General features: G+C 40.0%; 1 protein-coding gene across 2 annotated transcripts in view; it reads left to right on the top strand.

Annotated features, from left to right (window-relative positions):
* Cubn (cubilin) overlaps positions 1-21980 on the top strand; it is a 203737-nt gene that overhangs the window by 142585 nt on the left and 39172 nt on the right. For both annotated transcript variants that reach the window (XM_041630831.1, XM_041630830.1), the window contains exons 47-55: positions 541-681; positions 1323-1504; positions 7877-8048; positions 9109-9315; positions 11430-11579; positions 13303-13424; positions 13904-14129; positions 16034-16221; positions 20896-21052. In XM_041630831.1, coding sequence (XP_041486765.1) covers positions 541-681; positions 1323-1504; positions 7877-8048; positions 9109-9315; positions 11430-11579; positions 13303-13424; positions 13904-14129; positions 16034-16221; positions 20896-21052 — 1545 coding nt within the window. The remainder of the gene's footprint in view (positions 1-540; positions 682-1322; positions 1505-7876; positions 8049-9108; positions 9316-11429; positions 11580-13302; positions 13425-13903; positions 14130-16033; positions 16222-20895; positions 21053-21980) is intronic.

Genomic DNA, 21980 nt, shown 5'->3' with positions numbered 1-21980 from the left:
TGAGAAAGGCAAAGGTGTGTCCGATGTCATCAGAAAAATGCAGGTTCATGAGCTCTGAGCAAGACTAGCAGTCCTTTTCCATGTTTCTAATGGATTACAATGGATGTTCATGATTGCTAAAGCCGCTCTGTGATTGTTTTGGAGAGCACACGGAAGGAGCCATGTATGGGGACAGCATCCTCCTGCGCATTCCCAATGTGCCACATGTGGTTACCCGAGGAGTCTCCTGAAGCATTCGGAGAGGGGAATGAGGTGTATATCATATAACAGTGTGAGAGGCACTTGTGTCATAACCATGCTCGCAAGCCTTCCTCATCAGGCTGAGAAAGACTTACCCTAATTGGCTCCATTCTTTATACATCTGCATATATTTGAATATGTTGACTTTTGTTCCTGATTTTCATAACAGTGGTTGCCATTTCTTCATGGACAAAAGATTGTCTTTTAAGGTTTTCTTTGTTCGTGCAAAACAATTTATATAAGCATTAACAGAAATAAGCCACCTGGGCATGCACATAATTAATTATTTGACTCTTACAGGAAATACTTTGGGCCGGTATTGTGGAAACTCCATTCCTAGCAGTGTTGACACTTCTAGCAATGTTGCTTCAGTCAGGTTTGTCACAGATGACTCTGTCACCGCCTCAGGATTTAGGCTGCAGTTTACGTCCAGCAGAGAAGGTGAGTTCAATGACTTATCAGAAGGGTACTAATAGTTTAGAGGTGCTGCACTGGACACTGATATAAGAATGGGAAAAAGAAAATGTGATTCTGCCTTCTTGACTTATGAGAAGTTGGAAGGTGGATACTAATTAAACAGTCACCAATTAATGAAAACGTATAGCTGAATTAAATGTCATAAGGGAAAGTAACTTGAATCATGAGAGATGCAGCGAGGAGACGTGGCTTATCTGTAAAACCCATCTTGAGAAATTGGTACACTGTAATGCCCTAGAACTCTTGAGAACTCACATTCCTAAATACCCCGATGAACGCGGATCAAATAAAGGTCCTGTTGAAAAACAGAATAATGACTTTAGCCTTCCTAAGTTTGCTATATTTATTAGTCTTTCATACTTCCTGGGCTCTAATAACGATTTAAATGCGCCAGTGGACTGTTTCCCATGAAATCAAATGTCAAGTATTGACAGAACCAAGAACTGAATACAGATGTGAATATAAGAAGTCAAGAGATGAATATAGTTAAGTATTATCATACATGTGGAGACAAAAATATGACCAATAATTTGCCTGAATGGATAATTTTTAAAATGTTCCTTCTGAAAGATATTTTGATTAAATTTCTTCATTCTGTCTTTTAGTGTGTGGTGAGAACTTATATGGCCCTACTGGGAGATTTACATCTCCCAACTACCCAAACCCAAATCCTCATGCCTGGATCTGCGAGTGGACAATCACTGTACCCGAAGGCAGGAGGGTCATCCTGACCTTTACCAACTTGAGGTTGAGCAGCTCTCCATCCTGCAACAACGAGCACCTCATAGTAAGTGTTCTCTCCAGGATGGGCACTGTGTTTTGTTGTATGTGGAGTGTATTCACTGGAAGTAGTAATATGAAAACTCAATCAAATGGTTACCACCTATCCAACTGCATTTCAGACCAAGTCTATATAGTTTGGATAGAACAAAATCACCACTAACTGCTTTCAGAGATGGTCATCTGTCACTGCATGCACAAACGTCATACAATGGATAAGTTTTCAGAGCACACTATCATTAAATACAACAAAAGTGAATAAGGTCATGGCTAAGCACACAGGCAAACTTCATTGGTCTCAACACAAGGACCAGCGAGGCTTAAGCAGATGAGTGTTCCTATGTAAGCTCATTCTCTGCCAGAGGTCTTGAGGGACCCTGGGTAGGAAGCCTGCCGTGTTGCCAACTTCAACATGCCCTCAGCATTATTAGTTTCCCTTAGTGGAAGAAAGCAAATGAGACCCATGAGTATGAACAACAAATGTGTTGTTGACTGGGAAGTGTGTTGACTGTATATGTGTGCATGTGTGTGTACCAACAATTTTTGTGTATACGTATTTGTACTTATTGATATAACTGTGCGTAGACTAATAGACTACCAAATGGAATTAATGTTAGTATATTTCTCTACTCATCCTGCTCCCTTCTTCAGTCTTTTTGGTTTTGCTTTGTTTTGTATTTAAGATAGGGTTTCATTGTATAGCCCTGGCTGCCCTGGGATTTGCTCTGTAGACCAGTCTAGGCTCAAAGTTAGAAATCCACCTGCCTCTTCCTCCTAAATTCAGGGATTAAAAGCGTGTGCCACCATGCCTAGACTCTTCAGTCTTCCTTATCTTACTAAATAATATTTCTAATGACTGAGGGAAACATTGTTGGTGTTTATTTTGGAGTTGTATATAAGAGATCAGCTTCAACGAGTACACCTCTTACCAGGGCAGGGGCATGGGGATTAGTGAAATAGTAATGAGAACGAAGACGTGAGTGAAAATAACAAAACAGAAACATAGGATAGTACCGAGAGGAAATCGCCTGCCTTTAATTTTCCACATGCTTTTGTACCCCAATGTAAAAAGGGGAAGAAGACAAAAGACCATTTTAACATGATACAAAGGACAACCAGATTATTACTTGCTTTAATATTTGAGACATCACATCATCAACTCTTGAGAAAAGCATTCTGCTGTTTAGGCAGTGAACCCACCCTAGACCAAGTATCCTGAAGGCACATACTCCTTTGGTCAAACCTCATAATTCAAAAGAGGGAATAAAAGTGTACTTGAATTCTATGACCCTTGGCCACGGTGGAGTGATTCTACCTGTAGGGGCATCTTAGCGTCCAAAGCACCAAGTGACCACACCCAGGTCAGGGTGTGTAGCCGCACACACTTGTTGTTAACAACTTGGAGCAAGCTCAAACTCTCTGACCTTCAGACAAACAAGGTGGAAAAGGCTCACATTTTGGGGCTCCACAGTTGTAGTTCCTACACCATCCATACACAGGGGCCATTGGTTGTGCCTTAGAAAATGCCAGCTCTAACGTCTGTCTGCCCACTGCTACTTCACTGTTCTTCACTCAGTTTGTCCCATTCGTCCCAGGTGGTCTCTGCTTCTAGCCTTGTCATCCACATTCTCAGCACAGCAGCCAGAATCATGGTTTACACTCGCAACAGAACTGTGTTGAGGATAGGAGAGTATGGTAGTGGTAGGAACTTTGCCTGGCATATATAAAGCCCTGGGTTCAATCCTAAGCAATGGGAAAGAAATGCTTAATCACGGCATGTCATTTTCTCCTTGAGAAATCATCTTTCATCTCATTCAGATGAAACCCAAATCCTAACAAGACCCACACAGGCAGACAGGACCTGCTGGTCCTCCCTCTTGTACCCCTCCATCTTACCTGTCCCCAACTCCTCCACTCCTATGACCCAGCTGTTCTAGCTTCTCTTCTATCCCTTGATTATGCTAACCGGCTCCAATATCAGACTGTAATGGTTGATTATGGCCTCTACCTAGACTGTTTCTCTCGAGATGGCTGCCTGGTTGTCTTTTACTTCCTTTGGATCTCTGCTCTAGTGACTGACCCACATCGCTTCACTAGGACCCTACATGAAGACCCACACCTTCACCTGGCCTTCCCTGTGTTGTCATTTCATAGCACTTCATGCCAGCTCTAGGAGGGCCAGCACTCTGTCTCCTTCAGTAAATCCCCAGTGGCCTATGCTCATGAAGATAAAGGCTTGATGAATGAATTATAGAAATAACATTGTCGGCTTGAAAGAAATTAAGAATCACTTTTGTTTTCAGTTTAGTTTTTTGCTGCTGAATAGTAAATTCCAAAGATGAAGCCTGCCATGACACCCCCTCATCACTCCTGTTACCCTCAAATTTCTCATGACACCCCCTCATCACTCCTGTTACTCTCAAATTCCCCATGACACCCCCTCATCACTTCTGTTACGCTCAAATTTCCTGAGTCAGCCATCAGGTTATTGTCTCAGTGCTAGTATCTAAAGTACCAAATGTTTTCCCAGACACTCAGTATGGAACTTATGTGTCTTCCTTATGTTTGAGAGCCAGGGATTGCTGCATTGTGTTTTTGTTTTCTCCTTTCTTTCTCTCTCTTTTTTCTGTCTTTTATTGTTTTTTACTTATTTTTTTTCTTTCTTTTTTCCTTGTTTTTATTTTTTGTTTGTCTGTTTTAAAGAAGATGTCAAGTAGCCCAGGCTAGCTTAGAACCCAGTAGGTAGCAGAGGATGACCTTGAAATTCTGATCCTCCCGCTGCACTTCAAGAGTATTGTATTTTCTGGTATGCACCACACATCTGGTTTATATGGTGCTGGGGATTGAACCCAGGACTTGTGCATTCTATGTAACTGAAAACATCCCCACCAAATGATTGTTAATTTTAAAACTACATTTTACTAGTATCTTTATTGTGCTTGTATGTTTACGGGTGTTCACATGCTACAGCATTCCTGTAAAGGTTAGACTTGGTGGCAGGCTCCTTTATACACAGCCATTTTGTGACCCATAGTTATTAGTTATATAGAAACATTTTTCCTATTACTTATTATATGGACATATAGACAAGGAAAACAGAGAAAAAAAGGTTAAACAGACCCAGTGTACCATATTTTTATGTGTTGTATGTTTCCCCGGCTCCTACATAAATTTATGTAGTTTAACTAAGAAATATAAATTCCCTTGAAAACTAATTTAAAATGTTTTCCAATTAAATATAATGGCAGCTAAGTGAACAGTATCTTAGAAGGTCAGAAAACAAAAAATACCTAATTTTTACATTCTACACACCTATCATTAAAATTTCATAATTATTTTTGAGGGTTAACTGAGGGTGTTTGCCCTGTGAAACTAATGTCTATGATGTTGGATCCAATGATTGTTAGGAATTTTACCACCACAGACTGTACATGACCTACAAGAAAGATAAAAGCAGTCTCAGCTTTGGAATGGAATAAGATTGATTCTAATGGTCACAGATTGCAAATCAAGACCCGACTTGTGACCTCTCTACTCCTAATCGCTGAAGCCAGATGTATCTACTCTCTGGGATTCTAACTATTTCTTGTAGCACTTCTGCCATTGTATCTAGCTAACATTCCTATTCTCCACCTCTCCAGTTGGTCTTGGATGTCATTGACCCACCTCTTACTGTAGAAACTAAGGAATTAGCTCCCTCCCTTGAGAAGTGCACATAGGAAACCCACAGTTCCCAAATTCTGCCAATCTCCCTACAAAACAAACCTGTCAGAGCTTCCACAGTCATGGCCTGGGTGATTATAGAAACTGCATTCAAGTTAAGCCAGGCAATATGCCGTGGCCACATTTCCTTTTGCCTTTTCAACTAACAGTTACAACAGTTGTACTATTTTTACGTTTTATGGGTGTTAGTCACTAATTGTTCTACACATCTTCTACCAAAGGCATACGTGTCTATTTTTATCACTAGTATCCTGCAAATTCATGTGCACCTGCAGCAAGCCTGGTGGGAGTTATTGTTTGGGGATTTTCCCGCATCGTCATGTTTGTAGCCTCTTCGTTCCCTTCTGGACTGGCCACCTGGCTTCATGATGCTGTGCATTTCCTTTCTCAGGCAATTTCCTGTGTTTTGGTGAGGCATATGTGCTTGTATTCCCTAAGGACATGAGTGTGGATGATAACTTTTGAGGACGTATACGATTCCTGCTGTACCTTAATCATTGAATGCATGTAATATCATAATTTCTTATTGTTTCCTTCAGGTTCCACCTCCATTTATATGGGTCTCTGTGTTTCATATTAGATGTTTCCCCAAAGACCTGGTTGAATTTCATTCCTATTTAAGAAAAGTGTGCAAAAGCTGATTGACAGCTCTCACACGTACTTGGCCCTGCTAACTGGAGTTTGTGGAAGTAACTAATACAGACCTTGACATGTAATTAGTGCGCTGCAAATATCACGGCTTTAGACCTTTCTTACGGGAAGAGGAAACTCCATGAAGGAACCACTTTGGGAATTCATTCCTGTAGGAGGATGTTCAAATTCTGTTTCTTTAAGATATGTTTATGTGTTGGTGTTTATTCTTCTCCCTTTATTCCAAACAAGTGTTTGAATTGCCTTTGCCCACCCTCTGTGTACTGGAATGCTTATCCGAAAAGGACAGAAAGCTTAAAATCTGCAAGTGGCAGGGGGAGCTTCAGGCATACTGTGCTCGTTAAGCACCACACCCAGCTGGACTGAACTTGATGCTCTTCCAAATCCAGCCACCAATCTGATGACTCACAGGGAGGAAATGAAAGGCGTGTGCACCCACACAGTGTGTGGGGGTCATGAGACCAATGCCCAATTTTGTTCCTGCTCATAACAGCTCATACCTTGTTTGGACTGTCATGTGCCTGCTCCTGCCTTGTGTCTTCTGGGGCTTGCAGTTTCTGATTACAAAAGCCGTTAGAGGATAAGACAGGAGCTCACACTCTGGTGGCTTCTAAGTGGATAAAGAAGTTCATATACTAACTGGATGACTACACATATTCTAATCACTTCAGTTCTTTGCCAGGGTCAGACCCACAAAGAGGCAACAAAGATCATTGATCATTGCCTCCAATGTGTCCCATCAGCCTTGTAACTAGTTCTAAGATCTTTTGTTTCTGAGAACACATTATCCATTCCTGTTCATAGTAGCATGAAATAGATATTGTCTTCTGTTGCTTTGCTTTGTAGTTTGACATTGGAATTTGAACCCAAATTCAAAGATTTCTAGTTCTTGGAATTTCAGCAAACTACAAATCTCTGTACTCTACTGTCTGCCTTTGGAAAAATGGAGTGCTAGTCCATGCCTGAGAGAGGGGGGGCATGGTAATAATCAGATAAGATAACCCGAGCAGGCAATTAGCAGAGTCTGGCTTTGTAACTACACAAGAAATGATGGGAACATTTCCTCTGGTCTTGTCGCTGGAAGGCCTTTTAAACCAGAAACCTCCAAAGAGCTACAATCAGCCGCTAATTACAGTAACTGGAAAAGCTTGCGTCCCTTGGAGTAGAACATGTCCTACTTCCTCAAAGCTTTTAAGCTGATGTTTCTAATTGTGAGCCTTTCAAATCCTTTTAAAGATTAAGAATATCAATCACCGAGTAAATTGCTAATTATTTCTTTAGAAACATTTCTGAACTCTGGAAAGTGTTCACAAGGCTTTGTGCAGACATAGTTACTAATTGTATTTTGATACCAGTAAAAATACAGTTTTTAAAAGTCAAAAGAGTAAAAGCACACCAATTGGTTGTTATATTATAGTCTCAAAATTAAAAACTAAAAAATAGTAAAGTCAAATGACAAAGAATATAGAAGCTTTGAATCCATAAATAATCAGAAAGAGCCATTATATTTACACAAAGATCGCTTTATTTTTTAAACTGCTTTTTAAGGGGCTGAGGGGTTAAGAACGTAAGCCAGGCTTGCAGAGAACTGGAGTTCAGTTCCAGGCACACACTCTGTGCCATCACAACCATCTGTAACTCCAGCTCTGGGCAAATCCAAGGCCCTGGCCTTCGGGCCTCTGCGAGCACCTGAGCTCACATGCACACAGCCACACCCAGATTCTCACAAGGACACCTAATTAAAAGCAAAAAAGAAAAACCACTTAAAGGTACTTTTCAAGTTATTTAGAGAAGAGGAATGTTCTGCACTTGAAATCACCTAAACCTAACCTTTAATTTCGTGTGTTGGAGCTTCCAAGGCCCGATTAGAAAATGGCATGTCAGTAAGTGAAAGAAAGCACAGTGGCATCCTTACTTCACAGGCAGAGCCGGAGACAGTGATCTCCTGAGCGCTATTCAGTAACACAGGCAACACAGCTACAAGTCAAACTATTTTCTCTAACAGGTGTTCAATGGCATTAGAAGTAACTCGCCCCAGCTACAGAAACTGTGCAGCCGTGCGAATGTAACCAATGAGTTCCAGTCTACTGGAAACACAATGAAGGTCGTATTTTTCACTGATGGATCCCGGCCATATGGAGGCTTCACTGCTTCCTACACCTCCAACGAAGATGCAGGTAATGTAGGATGCTGCAAAGTACCTCCTCTCGGTCAGACTCACTCAGTGCCTCCACAAACACTGCCCCCAGCAGCCAAGCCTTCTGTTTTCTCCACAGTGGTCAAAAGTACACCTGCATTCTTTAGTACAAGAGCAACAGATATGAGCAAACAGAAAACCTGTTTGGGGGTGGGGGAAGCAACCATTGTAATTTCAGGGGGAAAAACACTTGCATTATGATTTTTTTTTACAACAAAATTTTATTGAATTACTTCCTAGCATGATTCCATGTAATACCACTGCTAGGATTGACTCTGAACTGACAGTGTCTGATTTATTATTTTATATTCAAGAAAACACCTACTTCCTAGGTAACGGTACTACAGAGTAATTAATTCCATAGACAACTGAATACATATTACTGTTTTCTGTTCACCTACTTATACATGTATGTTCAGTGAAAATAATAGCCTGGGTTGCGTTTAATATAGATTATCCCAAAATTAAGCAACATGCAGCCTGGATTATAAATACGTTCTTCCTTTTATATCTGCTGCCATTATCCAAGGGCTTTGCATTTTAGGAAGAATGGAAGTAAATACATCTTTTTAAAAAATTGGTTTTATTTTATTGGTTTAAGAATTACTCCTTACCATCAAAAAAGAGTGAGTTTGTTGGCACTCTGGTGTAATATTATCTATTTGATGCAAATAAATTACTGGATCAAATAGAAAATTGTTCATCAAAAGCCACTAGGACCTAGCAGTGGTTTGGGTATTTCTCTAAATTAAATAGTGAATGAATAATATGTATAAACTTGGAGATATTGATACACAGCCAACCCACAGCCTTCTTCTCTATTCTGGAAGGGAAATATAGGAACTATGCATCGTGCATCCTTCCTTCATGGACCCATAGGCATCCCTCCTACAGCTGGCATGCTCTTTGCCTATAAGCCTGACCACATCTAGAAAAGCAAAGTGATGCAGTCTTTGTTATCCACTCACTGGGTCTTGATTGTTGGAATCGTTTGTTGCAGCATGAATCTTATTACTCTCTCTGGGCCTTATTTGCCTTAGTGTGTGGTGGACCTCTTCCGAGTAGCTCTGGTGGAAACTTTACTTCTCCTGGCTATAACGGAATCCGTGACTATGCAAGCAACCTAGACTGTGAATGGACTCTCAGCAATCCAAATCGGGAAAATTCGTCCCTTGCCTTCCATTTTGTAAGACTTTCCCTTGAGAGTCACCAGGACTGTGCATTTGATGTCCTCGAGTTTCGAGTGGGTGAGTTCAAAGAATGTGTTTTTTCATCTATCTGTACGTTCTTCCTGTTCCTGGAGACAACAACGGCTACTATCTTAGCACATGAGTTATAAAAGTCCCTTGTTGGTGCAAAGATGAAATCCTGTGTTCCCAGATGGGAAATGGGGCCCAAGAACTGTGAAGGCAGTGGGACCTTAACAAGGAGAGTTTCTGTCTCAGGTCTCCTGTGTGGAAGGCTCACCCACACTGGTCCCGATCAGGCTCTGGCCTGTCAGTGTGCTCCACTGGGGCTGGGAACCACGCTTTCTCTGATCAGACGCTGGCAGAGTTTCCTGAACTTGCGGGATCCACAATAAGATTGTTCAATTCGTTTTTTTTCTTTTTCTTTCTTTCTTTCTTTTTTTTTTTGTTTTTTTTTTTTTTTGTTTTAGACGTTAAAAACCTTCCACACTGTACCAATGTGGAGCAACGCATGGAAGCTTTTATCATTTATTTGTTTCCTGATACGAAAGGCTCAAAGCATAATTGATGAACCATACTTCTCTTGAGAATTTTAGGTTTCAGGTGTAGATGATCTAATGAGGGTACTTCTACCGTCACACTGACACTTGCTTCCCAGTAGACAAGAAGTAGACAGAGGAGGAAAATAATGTTAGAGGTGTTCTATACTGTCAGATGTTGGTTGTGTTCTTTTTAATCCCCAGTGTAAAAGAAAAGAAAGCTGAAAGTGGACAGCTATAATAATCAGTGGTAGCTACCTAATATTATAGTATTAATTATTATAATACATAATATAATGTATATGTTATATTTTATATTATTATTGTCATTCTGTTATTTTAACACCTTTTATTTTAGGGGAGGAAGCTGTTCTGCAAAGGTCTGTCTTAAAGCTTTGGGTTGTGGAGAAATAGGGAAAGTTAAAGAGAAGAGTAACAATCTTAATGTAGCTACACAAATGATATTAAACAGCAAGTAAGAAGCAGCTGTGTCTATGCAGAAAATGACATTATAAAATAATATGTAGTGGTTATAATAGTGTAGTGCTGTTGTCAGTCTGAGTAGCAATTTGATACATATAAAGTAAAATTTAAGAAATCAAATGGGTTAAAGAATGTGTTCCATATCTATACTTTTAAAGATAATTTCTTTCCAGTCTTATATAAAATAATGTAGTGGTGAGATATGTAACGGCAATGGTACACCACGGCCAAAACTGAGAAGACCTGCCCAGTCACTGATGGCCTCTTTTGAGAGCACAGAAAACAGATTTTGTGAAGGGCTTTGGTATAATCTTGGGTGGCAGACCGGGTATTCATCCAAGAGAATCATCCCAGCTCTCTGAGTGAGGCACATGGGTATAAACATGGGAGTCATCATTTGGGAACGCTTTCCAAGAAACGCTGATAAACACTCACTACCTCTCCCTGTTGCCAGGCCATTCGCAGAATAAAGCGGAACAGCTATGTAATCAGTTTCTGTCAGTGAAATTCAATCTTCTCTTCATTCCCCCTGATTTACAGACAGTAGAAATACTCTATTCCATTGATTTATAAGGTCAGTGATGTTCATCTGGCAGGATAAATAGGGAGCAGATAAATGCACACTTCCCAGGTCCTCTCTAAATGTTAATCAGGTTTCTGTGAAAAGCAATCTTCATGAAGCTTGTTCAGCCTAACCCTGGCAGTTCTTGGCCTGAGTGCCGACTAGTCTGCTCATTTTCCATGACCAAATGCAGCGGAGAGTCTTGAGAAGTTTAGGCGATCATCACCTTTATCCTAAGAGAGTATTTGTTATCACGATTGGCGTTATCTCCCTTCCTCCCGCACACAGCACACAGCTAAAGGGGTATGAAGTTGATTGCATTTTTGTTTAGATGTGTGAAAGTGATTTTGAAGACGTAAATTGGAATAAATTGACACCGATGGTCCAGGCATCTCTACACCGGGTGTGTCAGAGAACTCTTTTCTATGTGTTGACAAAGACAGTAGAGGGTTTCCTTTGAAATGTCTGCTACTGTACAGTTTGAAATGTATCAAGGAGTACTTTTTGTTGTTTTTATTTTGTTCCTATTAATTAAAGATATTTGTCTGAAACCCTGTGAGTAATGTCACTTGGCATACTATTTTGATCAGGTGATGCTGATGGGCCCCTGATAGAGAAGTTTTGCAGCTTGTCAGCACCAGCGGTACCCTTGATTATCCCCTACCCTCAGGTGTGGATTCACTTTGTCACCAACGAGCGTGTAGAATATACTGGATTCCATATACAATACAACTTTACCGGTAAGCCTGATAGATACCCCATAAAGCTGTATAAATTTATGTCTTAGCTCATAATAGTTTCATTGATAATTTCAATGAAATGTTTCAGGTTAAGTTTTAATCAGTTGTTACTGGATACCAAGAAAAGAACTTTATGGCTTTTATATACCTACCTTTATCTCAGAGGTAGTCTTATGGTTTTAATACTTTGATTCTCTCGGTTTCTCTGTGTAGACAATTGTGTTTTCTTCAAACTATAGTCTTTTTGCTTTGTCTTATATGGTTTGGTTTTATATGTAATTGGTCCCCAATTTACATTGACATATTTTCTTTTGTAAACCATTCTTACATTTTAGGATAAATCCTATATGGTCATAGTTTGTTTTATTTGGATTACTGCATATTTATAGTAATTTGTGTTAGACCTGCATGCATGTGTGGCATTCCGAATTTATGTGTAGAATTTCAGTCCAAGGTGAGCAATAAAACTGCTTGTCTTGGTTACCAGAGTTTTTTTCTGCTTCCTTTCACTAGCATGACAATCCTTTCAAACTTGTGGCAATGCTTCTTTTGTGAAATATAAAGTCTTGTTTCCTTTTCCTGCCTTATCTCCAGAACCCTAATCCCCACCCTGAGACCATGTCCTCATAAAGCCCTCTCGATCTGCCACACTTCCTGTTTGGCATTGCGCCTCTGTGTTTGAGTGTACTTGTTGACAGATTTTAGAATCCCGCTTTTCTTTCTGTGGAGTTTGACTGAAGCAATGTATGTTTTGCTATAGTTTCATGTACTGTTTGTTGTGTTATAACCAAATGAAGACAGATTATTCTTTGGGCCGCCAGCTCACAAAAAACAACATGGAGACCTCTTATTAATTATGAAAACCTGGCTTTAGCTTAGGCTTGTGCCATTAGCTCTTAATGTAAATTAACCTGTATCTTTTAATCTATGTTCTTTTATGTGGCTTGGTTACCTTTTCTCTGCATTGCCTAGCCTGCTTTCTCAACATCTGCTTGGCAACTCCCCCTTTCTTCTCCCCAGAGCTCTCTGTCCCCAGAAGTTCCACCTAGCCTCTTTCTTCCCAACTAATGGCCATTCAGCTCTGTACTAATGTCATCAGAAGGTGCCTTGACAAAAACACATCTTCACGGTGTGCAGAAAGATTATTCCACAGCAACCCACTGCATGGTTGAAGGAGGAAATAAACTCAAACATAATCTACTTGTGCAAAACTTTTTATCCTTTGGTTATTTTTCATCCCATTGAAAGAAGAGTCAGACAAACAAGCAGTGTTGTTTGTGTTGAATGGCAGATCATATGATGTCATAGACCTGTAGCATCTTTTTAACCTCCTATGATAATCTGTTCTTTGAAACCTAAGTGATTGTCACCCATATATCTATGGTTTGGTGTTTTCAGGAAAGGCAATGTCTTTTCATTTGTCTCCAGTACATTGTTACCTATATACTGCGGCTAACTACTCTCATTTACAATGAAGACCACCCTCTATTTTTTGCTAAGTGGAGGTTGTCTGTACTATGGAATTCTGTTTGGTGACTACTATTAGAGGTTTAATTAAGTTGTTTCAATTCTTCCACCCTAACTTTACTCTGGTTCGGATTTTTATTTCTTGATTGGCTGATTATATTTCTACCAGAAAATAAGATGGTTGTCATTAAGTATTGTTTCGGCTATGTGAGTGTTTTCTTCTCTCTTATTTAGAGGTTTACAAATTTCATTTCAGATTGTGGTGGAATACAGACAGGTCATAGTGGAGTGATCTCAAGTCCTAACTATCCAAATGTTTATGGTAGATGGACCCAATGTTCTTGGCTGTTGGAAGCCCCAGAAGGGCACATCATCACTGTGAGTTCTTACAGCTGGGCTACTGGACCATGGAAGTGTGTGTGTGTGTGTGTGTGTGTGTGTGTGTGTGTGTAAATAAGTGGTTAGGGTAGGCTTTAGAGTACAGATATTGCTATCTACTAGTCTACAATTAATGAAGACTGTTATCGTTTCTCAAATTAGGAAAAGGTTTTGTAGAAGCTTATTCAGCCTCCAGGAAAGAGGTGAATTCAGTATTGATATGAACTGTCATTCTAACCTAACAAGTTTCTAGGGTTCTCTCAAATGACTCTACTTCATGAAAAGAATACACTCTTTCTAAATTCACAAGAGAACTTTTAATAAGGAAAACAGTGTAGAGGAAAAAATAATCAAAGAATAAGAAATACAAAGCAATGTGAATTATGACAAAATGAAAATATTTGTAGAACCTTGTCTGCCTGGAGGGAGGTAAACTCCTAAAGCTAGGGGTGGCTCATCACATCTTTTCTCTTCTGTAGCTCACATTTAGTGACTTTCATCTTGAGATGGATCCAACTTGCACTGCGGACTCTGTTACTGTCAGGAATGGTGGCTACCCTGAATCACCCATCATAGGACGGTACTGTGGGTGGTCACTCCCAGGGCCAGTACAGTCTGGTTCCAACAAGCTTCTGGTGACTTTTAACACAAACCATCTAGGACAAAGTCGTGGATTTTATGCTACATGGAATACAAGCACATTAGGTAAAATAAACAAAAAACCTTTTCTATGCTTACCATTTACTTTTCATAACTAATTTAAAGTAGAGTCATTCCTTAGTACTGATGGGGGATGGGCTCCAGGACTCCACTCAAACAAATCTCGAAGTGCTAAAGTTTCTCATGCAAAATGATGCAGTACTTGTGTGTAGCGCATGAGTGTCCTCCAGAAAACATCTAATTCATAATACAATATAAATGCAATGTATATAGTTGCTATATACATATTGTCCAGGGGATAACAAGAGACAAATAGTCTCACTCTCAGCTAACAGGCAGACTTTTCAAAGAGCTAAGACAGAGCTCACACCATAAAGAGTCTTGGTTTATATTTGTAGATTGTCCCTAGAGACTGGTGTTTAAGGAGTTTGAAGATAATAGTGAGCAGATGAAATTTGTGATGGGGGGCGGTTGCTATGGACAGCGAATCAAAGATAACAGATTTGATTTTTGAAAATGGCATTGCACCTATGAAATATAAACTTTATGAAAATTCCCAGAAAATATGAATATTTGTAACAGATAGTTAGTCAGGATTTTAGTATATCCTAACTCTCACAGGACAGTTCTTTGTAGCAGAGTTGGTTAACATGAAGATCTCTATAGACTGAAACATGAAGATCTCTATAGACTGATTCGAGATTCTCATTAAACCATTAGCTGCTCCTGAAGTCCTCAGGGAATTACAGATGAACCACTGGCTCAAAAGCAAAAGATTCAGGCCATTCCCCTTTATATAACTTCACTCTGTTCTGAATTCTTACTTTTCCTTGTTATCTCTTAGGTGTGTGTGTTTTTTTTTTTTTTTTTTTTTAAATAATTTTTTTTTATTAAGAAAAGAAGAAAAAAAAAACATAAACAAAAAACAAGTTTCCACCTCCTCCCAGCCTCCCATTTCCCTCCCCCTCCTCCCACCCTTCTCCCCCTCCTCCCACCCTTCTCCCCCTCCCCCCACTCCTCTCCCCCTCCCTCTCCAGTCCACAGAGCAGTCCAGGTTCCCTGCCCTGTGGTAAGTCCTAGGTCCTCCCCCCTCCGTCCATATCTAGGAAGGTGAACATCCAAACTGGCTAGGCTTCCACAAAGCCAGCACATTAAGTAGGATCAAAACCCCGTGCCATTGTCCTTGGCGTCTCATCAGCCCTCATTGTTCGCCATGTTCAGAGAGTCCGGTTTTATCCCATGCTTTTTCGGTCACAGTCCAGCTGGCCTTGGTGAGCTCCCAGTAGATCAGCTCCACTGTCTCAGTGGGTGGGTGCACGCCTCGTGGTCCCGACTTCTTTGCTCATGTTCTCCCTCCTTCTGCTCCTCATTGGGACCTTGGGAGCTCAGTCCAGTGCTCCAGTGTGGGTCTGTCTCTGTCTCCAGTGTTTTAAGGTTATGAAAATAATCCTAGATTTGTTTTCTTCATATTCCTATGATTTATTCAGAACAATCAATCAGTTTCAATATGAATGAGTCAGGTTACTCAGTGGGAGGACTTTCCCTAGTTCAAAAACCCTTTTCTCTAGTTCACACAGCTATATTCACATCTGTTAGTGGTAAGAAAATACAGAGTGAATGTGGCCTGGCTACCTATCAACCTATACTACACAGCCACATAGAAAAGATGACTTGTTTGGAGACAGAGTGGGGGGTCTATCTGCTACAGTCTACAAGACTCAGATCAAGTGACCTCAACTGGGCTGTGTGTGTGCACTGAAACAGTGACAGCCCTCCCTTTAATGCACTTCACATCTGTAGCTCCTGCTTTGTCCCTGCCCCAAAGATGAGTCACACACAAGAAGAGATTAGTTATAATCTCACATTTAGAAATATTCTCTAGCCATCTCTGGTTTCTAAATTTGATACTTTATCTTGAAGATTGATTTTTTTTAATGGAAAATTTCCAGGTTGTGGTGGAACATTCCATTCAGATAATGGTACGATCAAATCTCCACATTGGCCTCAGCCATTCCCCACGAACAGCAGATGTTCCTGGACAGCCATCACGCATGAAAGCAAACATTGGGAGATTAGCTTTGACAGCAATTTCCAAATCCCCAGCAGCAACAGTCAGTGTCCGAACAGCTTTGTGAAGGTTGGTGCACTGTTTGTTTAACTGGTTTTCTGAATGTAAGCATTTTGGCTACAGAGGACTCGGTCATTTCTCGATGTGAAAAGAGCGCAGTTTTACTGCCTGAACTGTTTAGATGTGAAAGCAAGACACCCCGACTGTTAGATTAGATGTGAACCACCAAGTCCATGCTTCCTGTGTCCCCCATCTTCTGATCTGGCACAGTGAAGAATTAGGGAGAATTTTCTCTGACCTTCTGAAATTGTCATGAGCATCGATGGATGGTTTGTCCTTTCCTCTTTCATTTTTCTTCCCTTATTCCTCCTTTCCTTTCTTTCTCCCTCCTTGATTTTTCTCTCCTTCTTTCTTCCTATTTTTGTCTTTCTTTCCTAAAACGAAGTACAGTATAAGCAGGATTAAGTCTCATCACAAGGAAAATTTAATATATGCTATAAGAATGACAGGAGATTGAAATAGTCAATGACAACCTTTGTTCCAGACATCAAGAGTCCATACAGGAAAACAATCATGAGAGACCTAAGCAAAAAACTGATGGTAGCAGGAAGTTGGATAGGCAGCTTTTCTGCTCATATGGCAATAATTTTCATTTCCCATTGACATAATCTTAACTGTGCTATAAGTTCACTTTAGCTGTGCTATATTACATCTTGGATATTGTATCACTGTGAGATTATGTCTTCTAGTGGAAAGACACATCGGCCTGAATTCCATTAGCCAGAAATATATTCATCTCTTTTGTACTTACCACCCATATGTATTTTTATGGCTTAATTTAATGTTTTGGCTTCAAACTACTTAAGTATAAAATGAAAAGAATGATTCCAAATTCAGTAGGGTTGTATTAAGCATTAGAATATGACATAATAGCATAAAACCTAGCTAGTTTTTATAAAAACTTCTAAGAATGGAAATGCCTTTTTAAAAATCAAAGTTATTATTTCATATTATCTCTCAAAATTTTTTATTCCACATTGATATGTTTGTCTTATTTAAATAAAATCCAATCCTTATAAACTATGCACATAATAAAAAAGAATCAATATATGCTTCTCTTAATTGCTTTTTTCAATGAAATAGGAGAACTCTCTTTTCATAAGATAAGTCAACACAAAGTGTGTAAACATGAAGTCTTATACATTATTCAATGGGAAAAAGTTAATCAGGGAAACTGACTAGGATCATTCTTCCTCTGGATAGAGTGGAAGTCCCTCGGAAAGTGTCATACAACCCAAGTGCCAGCAGAAAGTGATATCAATAAGTAATTGACAAAAGTAAGTCAGCGAAGAAACACTGTTTCATCGAGTGTGAGACTTTCCATTGACAAGACTATAATAACTATGTTATGAAACTCTCGTTTCTGCCAAAGGATGCTTCTACATAATGGAAGAAATAAGCAAAGGGACCCAGTGACAGAAAACTACCAAGAGTGGAAAGGTCCTTGCTATCATTAGTCCAGGACTCTTTTCTTTGTAATAGAAACACTAGGGAAGGTGGACAGGATAGTCAAAGATTCAAAATTAATTCTCAAAATTAGAGTTGTTCCTCCTCTCAAAGACCCTAAGGTACTAATAGGAAAATCTTACTCAACCCTTCTGTTTGGAGGACAAATGCACAGAAGTCAAACCAGATGAAGGACTCTCTGTACCTTTGGGAAGCGCTAACTAAAACTAGACTAGGCATGGTTTTACACACTTATAACCCTAGCATTCAAGAGGTAAAGGCAGAAGCATCAGAGTGTCAAGTCCATTCTTAGTTGCACAGGGAGTTTAAGGACATCAAGAAAAAATACACAGTGGGTCAAAGAGGCACAATGTGTCTGTGTGTCTTAAGCAACTTAGTTAGACCAATTAAAATAGATTATTGGAACATGACATAAGAGGAGACAAACTCACCTCAAATCCAACCATATAAAAAGTTGAAAGAGGAGGATATAAAATGATAGATCATGGAAACATTAATTTTTTAAAAAGCAGTAATGGCCACATTAACACCTGCTAAAATGAAATCCAAAGTTTGAAAATATTGCTGTAGGAAAGAGATAGCTTATGAGAATAAAACAGTCCACCAGGAAGACAAACTGAGACTGAATGATCTTTCTTGAAACAATATGCCAGAATGCCAAAAACATGAGAGCAAAACTTGATAGAGCTATGTAGATAGCTCTTCAGTTGGACTAAGATTTCAGCACTTGACTCTAAGTAGCTCATGGGGCAACAGCTAGGCAATGCACCAGTATGCAAGGGAGCTCTGAGACTGTGAAGCAGTAGGATAATATTGACAGATGTAAAAGAAACCATACATTAGCAATAGCATCCACATTTTGGATGTCTTTGTAACTTGCCAGGATAGACCACATACTGAGATGAAAAGTAATAAAACCTCAACAAATGAAAGAACTAAACTGTGGAGAATATTTTCTCTGACAGTAGAAACTCAAGCTACAAAGCTATAGTAGAAAAAGAGTCGGCCTTGCACACATCAGAGTGAGCACTCAGCTAAAACAGCCAGCCAGAGTAAGCACAGAAATCAAGTCTTTAATTGTTTCCTGAAACAGCATAATCAAGAGGTGAAAAGGGCAGCAGTGTGGACTCCTCCCATCATACTTTTTGATAAGCACGTGGAAGGGGTCAAGTGGTCAGCTTAGAGGTAGGACTGATCCACAGCTGTGTGAGCCCCAAACAAAAATGGACAATTCTGAGTATTGAGTTAAAGTGGAGGAAAACACATTGAGCACTCTCCCTTCCCCTCCCAAGGAATCTTGAAAAGATGCCCGTGAAGGCCTCCAGCTGGGGGCTTCTGAAAAAGAAACTCCCCCGCAAGGTGCCTGCGCTATGAATGCTTCTCTGTATGGGAATGGGCTTGGCTGCTGGGCCTTAGATAACACACTTCAGAGACTGGAACATGTAGACTGTGCAAAAGTTATATGAGGGAGGCAGACATAGGGCTTGGTAGTAAAACTTTTGTAACTGTCATTGACCAAGACTCAAAATTCAGAGAGGATTTTAACAAAGACAAAGTACACTGTATGAGGAAATACACTGACATCAAACACCTTCAAATAACCCTGGGTCAAACACAAATGGGTTAAAAACATACAAAAGCAAATCAAAGAAAATAAAACCAATCAAGTATATAGATTATGGCAAAAAAAAATTGTTTAAGAGTAAATTAATAGCCGGGCGGTGGTGGCGCACGCTTTTAATCCCAGCACTCGAGAGGCAGAGGCAGGCGGATCTCTGGGAGTTCGAGGCCAGCCTGGTCTACAAAAGCTAGTTCCAGGACAGGCACCAAAGATACAGAGAAACCCTGTCTCGAAAAACAAACAAACAAAAAAAAAAACAAAACAAAAGTAAATTAATAATACTCCAGACTCCATGTACTTTTTTTATTGGTCTTATTGAGCTATACATTTTTCTCTGCTTCCCTCCCTTCCTCTCCCCCTACCCTTCAGTCCTTTCCCATGGTCCCCATGCTCCCAATTTACTCAGGAGATCTTGTCTTTTTCTACTTCCCATGTAGTTTAGATCCATGTATGCCTCTCTTAGGGTTCTCATTGTTGTTTAGGTTCTCTAGGATTGTGAATTGTAGGCTGGTTTTCTTTGCTTTATGTCTAAAAGCCACTTATGAGTGAATACATATGATATTTGTCTTTCTGGGTCTGGGTTACCTCACCCAATATGATGTTTTCTAGATCCATTCATTTGCCTGCGAATTTCAAAATGTCATTATTTTTTCTGCTGTGTACTACTCCATTGTGTAAATGTACCACATTTTCCTTATCCATTCTTTGGTCAAGGGGCATATAGGTTGTTTCCAGGTTCTGGCTATGACAAACAATGCTGCTATAAACATAGTTGAGCACATGTCCTTGTGTTACAATTGAGCATCCTTTGGGTATATACCCAAAAGTGGTATTGCTGGGTCTTGAGGAAGATTGTTTCCTACTTTTCTGAAAAAATTGCCATACTGATATCCAAAGGGGCTGTACCAATTTGCACTCCCATCAGCAATGTAGGAGTGTTGTTTTTTTTTTTTTTTACCCCACATCCTCTCCAGCATAAGTTGTCATCAGTGTATTTGGTCTTGGCCATTCTTACACTGTAAGAATGTACATTTTAAAAATAAAGTCAAAGCCAATAATGAGGAAAATAATGATAAAAATAGAAATTAATGAACTTGACAATAAGAAAACAGTAGAAAAATCAAGAAAATTGATAAAGATTTTGCAAGACTGACAAAAATCAAAAGTGGCAACACAAATCACTAGTACCAGATAGAGTGGAATTAAGAGAGGTCAGTGTCTTCCTATGGCTGCTACAGAGAGATTTAGACTGCACAGCATCCTTGGCTCATTTTCTCTAGTCACTTCCTTCTTGAATGCCCACATAGAAGGCAGGGTTACCTAAAGTAGACCAATCAGAAGAAGTCCTCACTGTCCAGCTCTATAAAAACCAAACACAACCTCCTTAGAGCAACCAGGATGAAACAGAACACTTAAAAAGCAGCTTTAAAATCATTCTCAAAAGAAAATATTCCAGATTTGTACGTGGCTTACTTAGTCTTATGGTTTTTCTTTTTCTATAGAATCGAATACAATTATATTCAAGCCTAAACCTGTTAAATAAAATATTGGCAGGTGAAACTGTTAGCATTAAGTCATGTTTTTGACCCCATCAGGTCTGGGGAGGAACCTTGGAGACCAATGATACCCTGTTAGCCACAAGCTGTGGAGATGTGGCCCCCAGTCCCATTGTCACGTCAGGAAACATATTCACTGCTGTCTTCCAATCTGAGGATATGCCAGGCCAAGGCTTCTCTGCGTCCTTCGTAAGCCGTAAGTAGCACTGGAATCTAAACTGTTGAGGAAAAGCAGGTGCCTCAGATAGACTTGGGTGTGAGAGCCCCATCAAGATTGTCCTGATAGTAATCCCAGGAAGGAGCATGAGTGAGCCACCTAATTCTGCTCAAACACCCTCCTTTGAAAGTCAGTGCGATTCAGCCACGGCTGTACATGCCTATGTTCCAGACCTGGAGTTTGAAACCAGTTTGGGGGAAAAGATAGAGCGCTATTGGAGTTGAATTCAAACGCAGGTCATCTGAGTATGATCCAGAAGGTTCCACAACTCTGACAACTGGGCACAAATTAGGTTAGTGGGAACTGTAGCCAAGTCTGAGATGTTGTGGCCTGTGTATCTGGATGGATTAAATCATGGGGCCACTACTTACAAAGCATTGTTCAGGGAAAATCTTGGGGGAAAGAATTGGAGGTAATAATACAGTAAGCAGATATTTCAGATGTGAATAAAAGAACAAGGGTGATGGATAAGAGAGTAATGATGGCCAACTTCTGATCTAGCCTGGGTGTTCAGATGGCGTGTGTGTGTGTGTGTGTGTGTGTGTGTGTGTGTGTGTCTGTGTGTGTGTGTGTGTGTGTGTGTGAGAGAGAGAGAGAGAGAGAGAGAGAGAGAGAGAGTCATTCAGTGTAAAAGGATACATACACTGTCATAATTTACAGTCAAAGGGTGGCATACATTAGCTAGAAGTATATGAAAACAAATGCTGCCTTAGTAACGCAGAGGTATCAGTCCCTGCAACAGTGCGGTTGAACGTAGGGGGTTTTATACACCAGAAAAGTGCTACTTTAGAACTATGTTCCCAGCCCTTTCCTCCCCACTTCTTAAGTTTGGACACAATGTCTATCTAAGTAGCCTAAAGCAGTCCTGAATGAAGCTCCAATGCAGCACAGGCCTGCCTTGGGCTAA

Source organism: Microtus oregoni, unplaced genomic scaffold (assembly GCF_018167655.1).
Source record: "Microtus oregoni isolate MIOR12 unplaced genomic scaffold, Mior012 000035F_ref0000213, whole genome shotgun sequence".
NCBI classification, from domain to species: domain Eukaryota; kingdom Metazoa; phylum Chordata; class Mammalia; order Rodentia; family Cricetidae; genus Microtus; species Microtus oregoni.
This window is presented reverse-complemented; position numbering and strand designations above follow the sequence as displayed.